The sequence below is a fragment of the Petromyzon marinus genome, chromosome 38, assembly GCF_048934315.1.
Source record: "Petromyzon marinus isolate PM22_M1 ecotype Great Lakes invasive population chromosome 38, UKy_Petmar_22M1.pri1.0, whole genome shotgun sequence".
In the NCBI taxonomy this organism is placed as follows: Eukaryota; Metazoa; Chordata; class Hyperoartia; order Petromyzontiformes; family Petromyzontidae; genus Petromyzon; species Petromyzon marinus.
In genome coordinates this window covers 14,020,484-14,037,736 of record NC_133704.1, presented here as the reverse complement: position 1 = coordinate 14,037,736, position 17,253 = coordinate 14,020,484, and the positions used below count along the sequence as shown (strand labels likewise).

The 17,253-nt window shown below is 49.1% G+C and overlaps 1 protein-coding gene and 1 long non-coding RNA gene across 2 annotated transcripts in view; one reads left to right on the top strand and one right to left on the bottom strand.

Moving 5' to 3' along the window:
* Window positions 1–1,332, top strand: part of LOC142930405 (uncharacterized) — a 53,234-nt gene extending 51,902 nt beyond the window's left edge. The window contains exon 3 of the long non-coding RNA XR_012946356.1: window positions 90–1,332. This is a non-coding gene — a long non-coding RNA (uncharacterized LOC142930405). The remainder of the gene's footprint in view (window positions 1–89) is intronic.
* On the bottom strand, window positions 45–16,938 carry LOC116957760 (dual specificity tyrosine-phosphorylation-regulated kinase 2-like). Its single transcript, XM_076072749.1, has 12 exons — window positions 16,297–16,938; window positions 15,241–15,294; window positions 14,326–14,474; window positions 12,095–12,231; window positions 10,265–10,405; window positions 9,765–9,900; window positions 8,254–8,335; window positions 5,141–5,313; window positions 4,027–4,087; window positions 3,349–3,466; window positions 2,349–2,741; window positions 45–661 (listed from the first exon to the last, which is right to left on the bottom strand). Exons 1-12 carry the CDS (start codon window positions 16,343–16,345, stop codon window positions 73–75), a joined length of 2,082 nt encoding a protein of 693 aa, XP_075928864.1. The 5' UTR covers window positions 16,346–16,938; the 3' UTR covers window positions 45–72.
* Window positions 16,939–17,253: the final 315 nt, after the last annotated feature.

The window sequence follows — 17,253 nt, the reverse complement described above, 5'->3', positions numbered from 1 at the left end:
ACACACAGCACCTAATAGGGAGACACACTCACGAGCCATGTAAGTCCCCCCCCCCCCCCCCCAGAAATAAAACTAAACTTTGTCCCCAGGGCGGTGAATGGCCGGCCCTGTGACAGGATCATCGTCCTCTCCGCTCGTGCAACAGCAACAGTGATTCCGAACGAAAGAGAGAAATTTCCGGAAGCGCCTCCTAGTGCCTGCGAATCTTCGCCGAGTTCTCCGGGCTTCCGTCGGCCCACTGCCGACATCATCATCATCGGCGACGGAGGTGGTGGTGGAGGGGGCGGTGGGGGTGGTGGCAGTGACGGTGGAGATGGTGGAGATGGTGGGGACGGTGGTGGCGGTGGCGATGGTGGAGATGGTGGGGATGGTGGTGGCAGTGACGGTGGAGATGGTGGAGATGGTGGGGACGGTGGTGGCGGTGGCGATGGTGGAGATGGTGGAGATGGTGGGGACGGTGGTGGCAGTGACGGTGGAGATGGTGGAGATGGTGGGGACGGTGGTGGCGGTGGCGATGGTGGCAGTGACGGTGGCGATGGTGGCAGTGACGGTGGAGATGGTGGGGACCGTGGTGGCGGCGGTGATGGTGGCGGCGGCGTCTTCATCCCTCCCGTCGTCAGGACGGCGATGTTCCTTGCTGGTGCAGGGGACCGGAACCCAGCTGGTAGAGACAAAATGCCCGTAACATCGATATGCTCCTCATCCGTACTTGAGGCATTCACGGCAGCACCCACTTACTGCAGGGGGCGCGTCTCGCGAGGCGACGAGCGGGATGCGTCAAACACCGCCCATGGTCTCCTGGCCCGTGTTAACAGCTGAGAGACGTTTCAGCCCCAAAATGTTCCACGCTCGAACAACTTTTTTCGTTAACATGAGAAGTACAAATTATCGTACAGTTTTAAAATATAGGAATAAAATGTAAAATGTAACGCCTACCGTAAATGAAGAAACAGGGCAAGATCCCCCGTATAGCATAGATCCCCCGTATATATCACCTGTGAGGGCAAGTGCTGTTAGCGAGCACCTATGAAGGCCGGCATGGCACACGAGGGGTGGGTGGCCAGCACCACGCCCGGCCGCCTTTGTCTCCCCAGTCGCAATGTTTACACATCGCACCAGGTACTAATTTGAGGCTGAGTCGACCTAGGGGAGGCCCAGGACCGGTTCAGATAATCGTCACTGGGTGTTGGTGGCCGTGAGCGGGAATGGAACTCGGGTTTCCGGGTTCGTACTGCCACGTGCTAACCGCTGCGCCACCGCTCCCCACACCTACCCATTATAGTGCTACACAACCCTGGCCCTGTCAATAACAATAAAGTAACTACGTAACTACCGTGTTTCAGATCTGCCTTATGTTCACGAACACGTTCCGAGGCATGTTGCTTAGTTTCCCCAATTTTGTAGACGCCGGGGTATTGCAAGTCAGGGATCACATCTTTCACAGATGGGATCAGATCACGAATTTTATGCAGTGTTAAATCGAACCTGGATCTTGTGTTTGCTCATGATTTTGGAATCTTTTTGGTGACCCGTGCTATGTATGGCAAGGTGATGGTTTTGTGTCTGCGGCAGTCATTACATTTTGTGTCTGCGGCAGTAGTTACATTGGGGAAACTAAGCGACATGTCTCGGACCGTGTTCGTGAGTAGGACCAATACCTCGGCCGTGGCTGATCATTGTTTTAATGCGGTGAACTCACACGGAATTGATTTCTCTAAGACGAAGGTACTCTGCAAACCCACTGGCTATCAACAAAGATTCGTTCACGAAGCCATCCATATATACAGACACAGACACAATTTCCACCGAGAAGATGGGTACAAACTGAGCAATCATTGGAAGGACGTTATCAACCAGTTTAAGTCATAACTGGCTGTGATGTTCCCATCCTACCACCTTCCGATGTTCGTTGTTCATTAACAGGTTCACACTACCACAGCCAATTCGCGTGCCGACCTGGAGGTGGCGGTGGCTCTGCGATCTTCTATCAACATGCCAATTTTCACCTGGCAGCCCTTTGATTGGTGGAAAACCAACCACCGTCATGGTTGCTGCCCACCACTCACATTACCATTGGCTGCTGACATTTGGGCCACGCCCATTTCAAACCTTTATAAACAGTTTGCCTTTAGAATCTAACCCACTTTTCCTGATGACGACCGCTTGCGTTGCGATCGAAACGTCGCAGTTTTTTGTTATTTAATTTGAACCTATCTACGTGACTTTACCGAAAGACCCAAAGAATATGGATTCTCTACGCCCGTTGCCAAAAGGGGAGGCACTTTAACTCAACAACCCAGCCAGCCCCAAAACTTCACCAAATGCACCACTCGCACACGAAGACTCACTTCCCCTGACTCATGGTCCGGCTAATGTCGCCGTCCCAGCTGCTGTCTTCTCTGAGGCCCTTCTCAGTGCCCCTCTCGCCGGACGCGGAGGGGATCGCCCCGCCCGACGGTTCGCGAAGCCACTCGCAAGCCGTCACGTACGACTCCACACTCTCGGAGGACGCCGGCGGCGACGGGGCGGAAGCCGCCGGATCGGGTGACCCGCATCCACCGGAAGAGGAGTCGTCGTCAATCTCGCTGAGCGTGCCGCAATTATTGCCGGGGGTAAAAAAGGTTCCCTCGGCCTGGCTAGACGGCGTCAGGAACGCTTCCGCATCCAGGTAGAGGGAGCTGTCCGCCATCCACTCGTGCTCGAGGGCGTCCTCAGGCGTGAACCTCCACATGGGATCCCACCTGGAGAGAGGGGAAGGGAAATAAATAAAGCGGTCAAGAAGGCCCACTCCTCTTCAAACATGGAGTAGGCGCGAGCTGTACGGTCTGTTCTCCGAATAGCACCACATGGTGCTTTCACGACACCATCGAGCGACCGGAACTACGTCGCAGCGCGAGTAGGGACAAGCGGTCGTGCGGCCGCCTCGGCGCAACGTAACGCAGGGACATTGGGATGCTGGTGGATGCTTCTGGATGCTGCCCACCATGCCCACCACGCGCCTCGGTCTTTGTTCGGCCTGCGTATGCACCTCACGCATTATCGCGGACTGCGCTTTACCCTACGTTATATATTGCTTATTATAATGCGATTTTTCCTAAACATTTTGTTCTTCAGGAACACAGCTACTATCGCGTGATAGGATAAACAGGCTGCACGCAGTTTTACCGACAACCGTATCACGTCACGTGGTTGACCGTCAGATGACGTCATCAAAAACATTTTGCCCCTGACAGGACAAGCAGCTGCCCAATCTCAACGAAATTGCATCTGTCAGGTGAGTGTCGATCACAGATGTGAATTGAATTATCGACGAAGATAATGCGCAGTGGGCGGTGGTGTGCCACTTACGTGAGGCATCCTTTGATGAAATTGAGGAAATGGATATTTTCCGTCCCAAGCACTTCGTTGAGGGGTAAGCTTTCCGGGGTTACTTTCTTGTTCTTGACGAAGATCTCGCCCATGTGACCTGTTTTACGAAACAAACAAGGACACGGAGAATTAGTGCTGGGATGAAGACTGCAACGCAGTGCGCACTTTATGCACGACTTGAATGTCGCTTCAGTGTTGCCGAACGAATACATGATGAGGTCGTGCTCGTTGCACACAAAGCGCTTGCCGCAAATGAACCACTATACCACGCCATCGAACAAAGACGGAGGTCACCGCATCGCACGGCGCTTTAAGATGCGCCTCTGCGGCCGTCTGGAACGCTCTTCCTTCCGATATTAGGAAGCCACTGGGAGCTGTGCACTTTTAAATCATCGTCGAGATTAAAAAAATAATTTCTCTTGAAACAGCTTTTTTGTGTTTAATTTGTTGTCCTTCCCCTGTACCTTCAATGAGCACGGTTGGCTACGTCAAATCTCAGACTCAAAGATGCACTTGCACGTGGAGATTCCCCGTCGGCTCATGGCCGATAAAGGGAAAACAGATTAAAACAGAGGGCAATATCGCTGGCTGCATGGCCACACGGCTCTAGGAGAAGTGCCAGCGCAAGTAGCGACCGCCGCCCCCTCCTCCACTCACCAAAGGAAATGAGCTTCGCTTTCGAGGTTACGATGACAGTCATTGGCGGCACCCCCAGGATCTGCACGCACGCACGCACACCACAGCGGCGATGAGTTGACGTGGGCGAGATCAGTCGAGAGATTAGTCGTTGATGCACACGCGATTACGTGTGTCCGTCCGGTCGACTTACCTTCGACCACTTTCGTCGGATCTCAGAAGCTCAGCAGGTTTTGGCCTGCAAAGTGCTCGGATGAGTGACCATTGCCCACACCAGATTGTCGGGATTACGTGGTGTGTATTACTGGGCAGTGCAACAAAATCTATTGTTGTACTTCATATGCTTCCATGCTCTGCTCCCCTTCACCAACCTACACCGACCATCATTGTGCAGTACAGTACTACTATTCCCTATTACTACTCAACTATTTTTTTATTTTACCAGGTAATGCCCCACTTAGCTATACAGTAGCTCTAAGCAACCTGGCCATCACAATGGATAGCTTCACGAAGTGGCTTGCCATCACGTGATAACTTATCGCAGCCAAATACTCTGTTTGCGCACACGGAGAGACGCACGGAGCGACGCACATGTGACTCGCTTCGCGGTTCGTGACATGTCGTGGGTCTGTTATGAAACCGCGTTTATATTGAACTAACTGCAGCTGACTTGTTATTTCATTCAGGTGACGGCCTCACTGAGTTGTGCAGCATCTTTTGCAGAAGCAACCTGGCCTATCACACTTGATAGCTCAACGGTGTGGCTTGTCGTCATGTGGAAATGTATAGCCGCAGCCAAATACTCTGAAACGCGTGGTGATGTTGTTGTTGTTCTAAATGTGGAGGGGAAAACCCGAGGACCCGGAGGAAAATCCACCCAGTGACCACGGGGAGAGAGACAGAGAATGCGCAGACTCTAAATATACAGCAGCAGCAGCAGGCGTCAGTGTCGGAATCAAACCCACGACCTCCTGCGTACCAGGCGAGGTAGTTAACATCTCGCCACACGTAACTTGTAGAAAAAAAAACCCTGTGACAAAGAGCTTCATGGCTTATCGGATTCCTCCAGTATTAAACACACATTCAGATTCTAATCGTTGTTGCTGTTGTTGACCTAGAAAGACCTCGAACATACCTCGATGACCCTCTCCAGATGGTGACATTCCAACTTTTTGTTGAAGAGGTGATGGCCAGTCACGAGCTCAGCAGCCACGCAGCCCAGGGACCACATGTCCACGGAGCACGTGATGGGCAGCTTGAGGTACATCTCTGGCGCTGTGTACTGCTCCGTGCCAAACCTCTTGAAGACTACAAAAAAAGAACGACAACAACAAAAGATGTCAATATATCTTGCATTAGCATCTCTTGCCATGGGGGCGAGAGATGTTAACTATGTCGCCTGGTACACAGGGAGGTCGTGGGTTCGATACCGACCCTGATGCCCACTGTGGTCGCGTGGATTATTCTCAAGGCAGGCACGGCACACGGCGGGGTGGGTGGACAGCACCACGCCCGGCCGCCTTTGTCTCCCCAGTCGCAATGTTTACACATCGCACCAGGTACTGATTTGAGGCCGAGTCGATCTAGGTGAGGCCCAGGACCGGTTCAGATAATCGTCACCGGTGTTGGTGTGCCGTGAGTGGGAATCGAACTCGGGTCGCCGGGGTTTATAGCGCAGCGCACTAACCGCTACACTAACCGCTACACACACACACAGTACACACACACAGTACACACACAGAGTACACACACACAGTACACACACACAGTACACACACAGTACACACACACAGTACACACACACACAGTACACACACACAGTACACACACAGTGCACACACACACAGTACACACACACAGTACACACACAGGTCACACACACAGTACACACACACAGTACACACACACAGTACACACATACAGTACACACACAGTTCACACATACAGTACACACACACAGTACACACACAGTACACACATACAGTACACACACAGTACACACATACAGTACACACACACAGTACACACACAGTACACACACACAGTACACACACAGTACACACACACAGTACACACACACAGTACACATACAGTGCACACACACAGTACACACACACAGTACACACACAGGTCACACACACAGTACACACACACAGTACACACACACAGTACACACACACAGTACACACACAGTGCACACACACACAGTACACACACACAGTACACACACAGGTCACACACACAGTACACACACACAGTACACACACACAGTACACACATACAGTACACACACAGTTCACACATACAGTACACACACACAGTACACACACAGTACACACATACAGTACACACACAGTACACACATACAGTACACACACACAGTACACACACAGTACATACACACACACACAGTACACACACAGTACACACACACAGTACACACACACAGTACACATACAGTGCACACACACAGTACACACACACAGTACACACACAGGTCACACACACAGTACACACACACAGTACACACACACAGTACACACACACAGTACACACACAGTACACACACATTACACACACACAGTACACACACAGGTCACACACACAGTACACACACAGTACACACACACAGTACACACATACAGTACACACACAGTACACACACAGTACACACACAGTACACACACACACAGTACACACAGTACACACACACAGTACACACACAGTACACACACACAGTACACACACAGTACACACACACAGTACACACACACAGTACACACACACACAGTACACACATACAGTACACACACAGTACACACACACAGTACACACACACAGTACACACACACACAGTACACACATACAGTACACACACAGTACACACACACAGTACACACACACAGTACACACACACAGTACACACAGTACACACACACACAGTACACACACAGTACACACACTCGTGGTGCCACGACAGCGAAGCCGCCCCGTGGGAGCCGTGCCTGCAACGGGGGTGCTGCAGTGGAGAAGCCACCCGGCCTCCGTCACGGCGCTTCCCCCGCCACCCTCCACGTGAACACACACCTGCACTCACGTAGGGCCTCGTGGGGGGGGGGGGGGTCACCTGCCCCTGAGTTTTTACCCGAGAGCCCCCCTCGTGGGGGTGCTCCACGGTTTCTCAGGGCCAGGGAATTGGCAGCCCCCCCCAGGCCGAACGACACTGCGGCGCCGTGGATTAACCTAACATTGTATGGCCACGGCGAACTCACTGAGAATCGCAATGAGGAAACACCCAAAACACACGCGGATCGGCAGGCAGGTGGGGGGTGGGGCGGTACAGGAGGTCCTGCATGCCCTGCACTTGGTTAAACAATAGAGGGCGGGCGTCGGGGAGGAGGGATGATCTGATTGGCAGAGAGCGGGAAATCCGAGGCTCCTGATTGGATGAGAGACCAGCGGATCGGCGGCGCCTGGGCTTTGAAGTAGGGGAATAAAAAGGGTCGAAAATGAGAAGCAGGCCTCTCTTTTGCCCGGGGTCTTTTGGAGTGAGGGACCGAGGAGTGATCGTCCCCTGCTACTCGAACGTCCGTGAGACGGGTGGCAGAGCAGCCAGGTCCAGCCCCCCAGCAAAAGCCACGTGCAGCCTCGTCTCTCTGCGACTACCTACACCTCGAGAGCGGATCGTAAGTACGGAGAGGGGAGGTAAGTCTAAGAGGGAATATCCGTTAAGGAGAGTGAGTAGGGAGAGACGGGACAAATTGGGTCCTAGACCGTAGAGAGATAGGTTAGATCTGCCCTGCTGGTCCACACTGACACAGGTTGGGTGGCTTCATTAATCGAGGAATAAATCGCCAGTAGACATTAAACCGTGTCGTGTTGTCTCTGTGAGTACGGAGGGGGGTGCCTGGTGTTGTGAGCCTGTTCGTTGTGGTTTCCTGCGTTTTCGCACGAGCGTATATTTTGCCCGCGCGTGCACGCTCGCTGTGCACGTTAACTTGTGAGCCCGCGCGTTGTGGTGTCCCGTGTATTCTGCCCGCGTGGGTACTCTCGCCACTGGGCAGCTCGTGGTTGGCGTGTACGAGAGGGGCACAGCGGCGCATTCGCAAGGTGGTTAGTGCAGCCATTTAAATCATGCCACGAGGGGCAGCCGCGAGGGGGGAGAGTCGGAGAACGGTGGGTCACAGGAGAACGGGGAGATGGGGGGCAGTCTCCCCAACACACACCCACTCATGTGAGCTCACTTACCATTGGGACACTCTTGAAAGCTGAGACCAAAATCTGCGAGTCTGACATCGCTGGTGTCTTGGTCCTTGATGAGGATGTTTTCCTGGAGAAGACAAAGATGTTAGATACCTCGCCTGGTACGCAGGAGGCCGTGGATTTGATCCCAACCCTGATGCCTGCTGCTGCTGCTGTATATTTGGAGTGTACATGTTTTCCCAGTAGTCACATGGATTTTTCCGGTTTCTCCCTCCACATTTAGAATCAACATCAGACGCTGAGAGTATTCGGCTGATATATATATGTTTCCACATGATGATTAGCCACTGCGTTCAGCTATCATTTTTGATAGCCAGGTTGCTTCTAAAAAAAGCTACACAGCTCAGTGGGGCCTTAAATAAAAAGTAGTTTAGGTTATAGTTTCAAAAACACTCCTGGATTGCGACTCTCTACTTCAGTTCTAATACTAATGGGTCATCTGTTTTACGATAGGGTTCAACTATTTTTTAAATCGTGAATTTGTTTCCTCAAAAAGTGTGAACGTTGCAAGTCAAAGTTATTGCTACGCAGACCTCCTGGGGGTACCGTGAGGTGATTTATAAAGTAAAGTGATTTATGAACGTGAGGTGATTTATAAACGTGAGGTGAAATTATATCAGACGAGAGAGTCATTGGTGAACAACCGTGTTGTATAAATCTACCGATATAAAATAACGATAACATTTAAATCCATATGGTAACCTATGAGGATATAACAAATAACGTCACGCGTGCAAAGCGCGCCCGTTGATTTTTGTTTGTATTCGCTTGCAGTTACTGGCCAGTTAGCATACTTCGCAAAATGGACAATTAGTTAAAGTATTGATGTTCATTATTCATACATTTATTTATCAGGACCATGTTGGGTCAGGCAAGGGGGGAACTCGGTTGAAACAAAATTCAGGGAGCTGGTGGGAACGTTGGGTTGCTCGGTCAATGGCCAGGGTCAACGGCGGCACCACGTGGTGTATTCCGCAAATATGCCCGACTGTGAGGGCGGGCACAAGCCGGCGTGAGTAGGTTAAACGTTGAGTTTTATAAGGGCACCACGAGGTGACCAGCCCCACCCAGCCCCACCCCTCCCACCCCCCACCCAGCCCCACCCTCCCCACCCAGCCCCTCCCCAACCTCCCCACCCTCCCCTCCCCAGCCCCTCCCCACCCTCCCCTCCCCACCCAGCCCCTCCCCACCCTCCCCTCTCCACCCAGCCCCACCCCTCCCATTTTATCCGGGTGTCCGGATACACGTGAACAGACATCCACAGACATACACAATTAATCCCCTGCCTCCTGTGAATTAATCCCGGTTGGGCTTCCAGTCCACTACGTCTCCTACTACCAGTATAACCACAGGCTTAGAGCATTGTCACTGAGATGCACGAAGCACTGTGGGTGGGGCGCTGTGGGTGGGGCACTCTGGGTGGGTGGGGCGCTGTGGGTGGGTGGGGCACTCTGGGTGGGACGTCAATGACGCTGCAGGCCGTTGTATTCACTCACCGGCTTCAGGTCTCCGTGAATGATTTTTTTATTCTTGAGTTTCTGCAGGGCCTTCAGAATGGACCTCACGTACACCTTGGCCTCGGGCAGGGTAAAGGCCGTGGGAGCCAAATTGAGTTGCTGTCTGAGGTCTCCCCTGCGAGAGAGAGCGGCACGCATGGTTACGCTCCCTTCTTCTTCTTCGTGACCAATGCGCATGCGGCGCGTATTGGAGACGAGGCTCCTCGCAAGAGCCGGATGTCGACTCTACCGTAGCCGGTCGCTCACAAACATTCCCCACGCCGGTGATGTAGGGCCCCGTGGGGGACAGTGTCCTCGTGCACGGCTGACAAGTGCTCCCGTTTCCCATCGCTGTTTATAATCATGAAGCAGATGCATTGTGTTATGTGTATGTATGTTGCGGGGAGGAGGCTCGTGATGGACGCTGCTACTGGGCAGTTGGAGGCAGTCGCCCTCCAGCAACAAGGGAGGGCAGAGGAGCGACACCCACAACAACTCACGTCAAAAGCTCAAAGACCAGACTGAAATGGCCCCTGAAGGTGAAGGTGTTGAGGAGTTTGATGACGTAGTTGTTGTTTTTCTCTTTCGACTGCAACGCTTTAAGCATCTGCACCTCCCTTTCGGAATGGTATGGCTTGGCGCTGCGGAGAGAAAAGTGGTGAACGAGTCTCACCCCGCTCTTAGTACTGCACGTTGAGAAACAAGGTGGCCGCATCAACACATTTCTTTAATAATAGAGGTGTTTTTCTGGTTCGATCGCGTAAATATATAAATGTTGTGTCATTAAAACCCGCCACCACCCGACACAGCCAACTAGTAAGGGTTGTCAAGTAAACAGAACGTGGCCAATTCGTCACTAGTACAGCACTCGTGTATAATGTAGTGTATAGTAGTGTGTAGTGTATAGTGAAGTGTATAGTAGTGTTTAGTCGTGTGTAGTGTATAGTGACGTGTATAGTAGTGTATAGTGTAGTGTATAGTGGTGTAGTGTATAGTATAGTGTATAGTAGTGTAGTGTATAGTAGTGTAGTGTATAGTGTAGTGTATAGTGTAGTGTACTAGTACAGCACACCGGTGTGTTGGAGAGCCAAGCCACAACATTTACAATCTGAGTACGACGTTTCGCCAGTAATTACAACTAGCTTCATCAGGCGACAGCCAGATTTGTGGAGAAGGCCACCTGTTTAGTTCCTTATATAGAGGCGTAGATGTGGTGACCACGCTTCTGCGCTCTTGCACCACGTGGGGGGGGGGGGGATTACTGAGTTAACATACATGATGCATGTACATTATGTGAACCCTTTGATCTTGTCCTTCCTGTCCATTGTGTGTATTAAAATAGCCGTACCAACGGTAATCCCTATTGAAGTATGGTGCCCTTTATAGGCATGCATTTAAATCATGTATTATTTGATGATTCCCCCACGCACCTCCGATTAACACGGTTGGCTACGTACGGCACGAAAGAAGTTCAACATATATACATCCCCATCGCAGGAAGGTGGAATGCCTTAACAGTGCAACCCAGCAATTTGGGTAAGCACTCCTCCCCATAACTGCACCTGAGCTAGCGATGGAAATTTCTAAACATTACAGGGACCACTCATATAAAAGGAATTCCACTTCGAACATTTTCTTTCCTGATGATGTTTTATCTATAATACTATTCAGAGAGGAAACATCGACTGCTGATCACTATCTAGATTTTTCAGCATTGTCTCCTATAAATATACACCGATGCGAGTTGATTTAACACGCAGGATTTCGTGACTAATATTATTAATAATAAAAGGATTTTGGGTAGGATCGTATAAATGTGAATGTATCGTTAACCCACCACCAGCCGACACAGCCAATCAGTAAGGTTTGTCGCGTGAACAAAACGTGCCAATTATCTATTATTTAAGCACATCGGTGTGATGGCGAGTAAACCCACAACATTCACAATTGGCTATTCAAGACATCATATATTGATTCATTATGATTAACCCATCTGGTAATATGTCCTGCATATTTTCAGATTAACATATTCCATTGTGACTTATATTACAGTAGAATAAACCCCCCTCTGATCTTTGCGCCTGATAGGCTTACGGTGATGATGTCATCTTGCTCAATTAACGACCGGAATGAGGAAGACGTCTTCACAATTCTGGAAAATCGCCTGATGATGCTGGTTGTAATCACCAGCGAAAACGTCATATTCAACTGTAAATGCTGTGGGTTTACTCTTCATCGCACCAGCGTGCTGAAGTAATCGCTAATCGGCACATTTATATTCACGCAATCTCTTCAAACTCTTCTCTTCACAATTCCAGATATAAACTCACTATGATTCGTGCTGCAGCATTTTCACAGCTACTTCCCGCTTATGTTTGTGATCCAGGCATCGGATCACCTGGCCAAATGTTCCCGCTCCGAGCACACTCAGGAACTGGTACCTATATGCCAGATGCTCATCCTGGACCTGGAAAACATTACAAAAGAATTCGATTTACACTCAGATAAAACAACATTTTCAAACCAAACTGTTATTTTTATTTTGCCAGGTAAGACCCGCTGAGCTATATAGCTCTTTTTCAGAAGCGACCTGGCTATCACAAATGATATCGCTCAACGAAGTGACTTATCACGTGGAAATTTATAGCAGCCAAATACTCTAAATGCGTGACGTTGATTCTAAGTGTTGAGGGAAAACCCAGAGGACCCGGAGCAAAATCCACGGGACCAAGGGGAGAACATGCAAACTCCAAATATACAGCAGGCTATTGAACCCACGACATCCTGTAGACCAGGCGAGGAAGTTAACATCTTGGCACCATTCAGTCAGTGCTCAATCACAACTTAGCACTCATTTAACCAGTGCTCAATCGCTACAGTGCTCGCATTCATATTTTTCAGAGAAAATTATTAAAAAGTATTGGAATCATGATTTTTGTCTGTCCGTATACCGATCTGTCTATGAGCACCAGTGGCTGTGATTCGTGAACACATTTTACGGGATGCAGACCAAAAGATTTGTCAGCCTCCAGAGAAGATCCCGAGTGTTGGGTGGCAAAGTCTACAATCCTGACGTGAACATTGCCACCATGTGGGCTACGTGAAATGGGGAATGTAAGTTAACTGGCACTGCTACAAGAGGCATTACTCTGACATGCGGCACAGGGCCTCAAATCGTTGCTTTTTTTACTCGAACATCTAAAAGCCCCCATTTTTTTTTTATTCTGTAAGGTTGAGGTAAAAAAAAATTACCTGATGAAAAAAAATAGGCAACAGTACAGGAGGTGTGAAGATGTTTAAACACCAAATAGACACCCACTGTAAGGCATCAGGTATGTGTTAACCACACACCATCGTGGTAAGAGACCCAAGCAAGCTCGTTCTGATAATATCTGGGTGTCTACTTGGGTGTCTGAACACCTCCTGCGTTGTTGTTGCCAGGAAAAGGTGGAGCGTCTTCTTTTCTCTTCATCATGTTGATACTGGCAACAACATTTCCCGTAATACAATTTCTCTATACACTTGCAGTAGCAATCCAGTACGTCACTCAGACAAAGTGTAAGTAAGCGTGCAGTGTTTTTGGGGTGTTATTCATCATGAAGGTTTTTTTTGTTAGATCGCGTAAATATAAATGTGTCGTTAACCCACCACCACCTGACAGCCAATTAGTAAGAGGTTTTGTCACGGGAATAAAACGTGCCAATTAGTAACTGCTTCAGCCCACTAGTGTGTTGGAGAGTAAACCCACAAAGTACTCAAATGGTAAATGTTGTGGATTTACTCGTCAACACACTGGTGTGCTGAAGCAGCCACTAATTGGCACGTTTTATTTACGTGACAAACCCCGATACTAATTGGCTGTGTCGGGTGGCGGTGGATTAACAACACATTTATATTTATGTGTTCTGACCCAAAACATTTTTTCATTTTGGATAATATTGGTCACGAAATCCTATGTTTCGATTTAAAGCTTTCGTGACTGCAGGGATTCATCTTCTTGGTTCTTTCGGTAAAGTCACCAAGTAGAATGGAAATAACAAAATAAAACATAATAAAAGAAAATTCTCACGACGTTTCTGCCACAACACAAGTAGCCTTCTTCAGGTGAAGGAACAGAACTGTCGGGACGACAGCGCTTCAATGAACACTGCTAAGCTTGGCAGCGTCTTTTAAACTGTGTTGGATTAGCAGTGTGTTGCTAATCCAACACATTAACACAGCTACTTCAACGCTAAATTCTTCTGTTGATATGTAAACTCCTTTGTCAAGGCGCTTTGCTCCTCCCACCCAGCTTAAAAGACGCTGCCAAGCTTAGCAGTGTTCATTGAAGCGCTGTCGTCCCGACAGTTCTGTTCCTTCACCTGAAGAAGGCTACTTGTGTTGTGGCCGAAACGTCGTGAGAATTTTATCATGTTTTATTTTTATTATTTTATTTCCATTCTACGTGACTTTATCGAAAGAACCAAGAAGAGAAATCCTACGTGTTAAACCAGGGGTGTTATGTTTACAGTGAGATGTGAATTGGTTGGAAACCACATGAACCTTGGTTGAGGGTACGTACCAAATTGTAGTGGTGACTTGTGAAATCATGGACATCGTTGAAAGAACTCTGTGATGGCTGACGGATCTTGAAATAATAGATGCGCTTGTAGCGTGTGAGTTCATCATGCTCAAACGGTGTCATTCTACTTCCGAATTTCCAGAGGATATCTGCATGCACACACACACAAAACAAAGACAAAGATCCCCCGTATATCCTTTAATGGACTGTTGGAACAAGTGCTGTGAGCGAGTAGCACCTATGAACGTCGGCGCTGTGGCACACAAGGGAGGTGGGTGGCCAACACCACGCCCGGTCGCCTTTGGCTCCCCAGTGGCGACGTTCACACATCACACCTGTTAGTCATTTGAGACCGAGTCTACCTAGGGGAGGCCCAAGACCGTTTCAGATAATCGTTACTGGTGTTGGCGGGCGTGAGCGGGAATCGAACTCGGGTAACCGGGTTTGTAGCGCGGTGAACTAACTGCTACACTAGCGCTGTCCATACACGCACACATACACGTACGTACCAAGAACGTGTATGTGCATTGAAAGCAGAGTAAGCATCAACAAGGAGAGCATCACTTACAAGAGCTCAGTCTAACCTCTTACGTGTCTTCTATTGAGTGGTATAGCATCGTTGAGGGATGAGACTTAATCATGGAATGGAAGCCAAAGGAGGAACACGCCCAAGAAGAAATTACGCAATCGGAGAAATGAAATGAGAACGTGTGCAGGTTCTAGGACTGTTGTATGGCGGGATCATGCGATTATGGAGATGTTCTAATCAGAGGTGCGGGGAAGGACAAAAAACTAACACAAAAATCAGTTTTAAAGAAATTAGTTTGTCAATCTAGATGATTTAAAAGTGCATAGCTCCAGAGACGTAGCAGTGGATCGGGCGCTACGATTATACTGTAGTGAATGGAGTAGTACCGGTAGGCGTGTAGTGCATCCCTGCCTCTGCAATGACGACAGGTTCATCCATTGCTGCTAGTCACGCGCGGACACACAAACGCACAGATATATCAGTAACGCCTTCATCAAGTACAACGCGACGCACACATGATTGCCCCATGACGAAAATTTAGCAGCATTCTCTTGAAAAACAGCCATGAGACACACGGTGGGGCCCTCCTGGGTAAACAAATGCAACAAAACGACACAGACAAGTGGATAATTTAATCCATGATAGAGGTTTTTTTTGGGTTAGATCGCGTAAATATATAAATGTGTCCTTAAAACCCGCCACCACCCGACACAGCCAACTAGTAGGGCTGTCACGTAAACAGAACGTGCAAATTCGTCACGAGTACAGCACGCCGGTGTGTTGGAGAGCCAAGCCACAACATTTACAATCTGAGTACGACGTAAAATAACGACAAATTTATATACTTACGCGATCTAACCCAAAAAAACCTCTTATGGATGATATTGGTTGCGAAAGCCCACGTGTTAAACGGATCATTTAATATAAATCAGTTTTAGCTAAGGGATATGTGATCACTTAAGGTGTTTGTGGCATCGATTATCCTGGACCTCAATAGAGATTGTACCCATGTCTGTACTGTGCAGAGGGCTTGTGAAATAAAACGTCAGTGTTTTTGATGTAATTACGCAAATGGAGAAATGAAATGAGAACGTGTGCAGGTTCTAGGACTGTTGTATGGCGGGATCATGCCATTATGGAGATGTTCTAATCAGAGGTGCGGGGAAAGACACAAAACTAACACAAAAATCAGTTTTAAAGAAATTAGTTTGTCAATCTAGATGATTTAAAAGTGCATAGCTCCAGTGGCTTCCTAATATCGGAAAGACGAGCGTTCCAGACGGCCGCAAAAGCATATCTGAAAGTGCGCGATGCGGTGACCACTGTCTTTGATCGTGGCTGTTGATAATGCAGTGAACTCGAGTTGTGCGTGTGTGCGCTAGATGCAGAGACGTAGCAGTGGATCGGGCGCTACGATTATACTGTAGTGAATGGAGTAGTACCGGCAGGCGTGAAGTGCATCCCTGCCTCTGCGATGACAGGTTCATCCATTGCTGCTAGTCACGCGCGGACACACAAACACACAGATATATCAGTAACGCCTTCATCACGTACAACGCGACGCACACATTCATGCGTCGTGGGCCAGTGGATTGCTGCCAAGGCAACCTGACGGCGTGGCCGCACGTTCGCCGATCGTTGCAAGAAGAGGTTCGCGGTTAGACTCCAGCGGCCGCCCTGGATAATGCTGCAGTGTGTATCTATGATGCGAACGCGACGTGGACGCACGTGCCGTTTTCTTCGCGGCAAACGTTCAAGGTCCCGTGACACAAATAAGTGCAAGAGTAGCCGATTATGTGCCGGCGTCTTGATCCAAATTGAGTAAATTACTCAATTGGAAAGTAGAAAGCAATCATTGCCCCCGACTGATAAATAAATAAGAAAAAAGGTTTTACCATTTTTGGGAATAACACAAGGTGTTAAAATGTTCACTCACCAAATAGACCCCTATTGCAAGGCATCGAACCTGCATTAACCACACATACTTGTGGTAAAACATGCAAAGAAACACGCTTTGATAATAACGTAAGCATTGTGCTAGAAACTGACTGGCCCTCACCAGAGAGAGCTTCCTTTGTGGCCTTGTCCCACCAGTGATATAGAGCAGAGAACAACGCCAAAAGGCAAACGTCGCCCCTATGACATCATCACCCCTACGACATCATTACCCCTACGACATCATCGCCCCTACGACATCATCACCCCTTTGTCATCATCGCCCCTACGACATCATCGCCCCTACGACATCATCACCCCTACGACATCATTACCCCTTTGTCATCATCACCCCTACGACATCATCACCCCTTTGTCATCATCGCCCCTACGACATCATCACTCATATGACATCGCCCCTTTGACATCATCGCCCCTATGACATCATCACTCCTATGACATCG

Bases quoted from the DNA above. Each gene is read 5' to 3' on its own strand.
- LOC116957760 (XM_076072749.1), bottom strand. From the start codon at position 16,345: ATGGATGAACCTGTCATCGCAGAGGCAGGGATGCACTTCACGCCTGCC. The intron at 15,295-16,296 runs GTACTACTCCAT...CGTGACTAGCAG, and splicing joins GATGCACTTCACGCCTGCCG to CAATGGATGAACCTGTCGTC. The intron at 662-2,348 runs GTGAGTCTTCGT...TGTCTCTACCAG, and splicing joins CGGACCATGAGTCAGGGGAA to CTGGGTTCCGGTCCCCTGCA.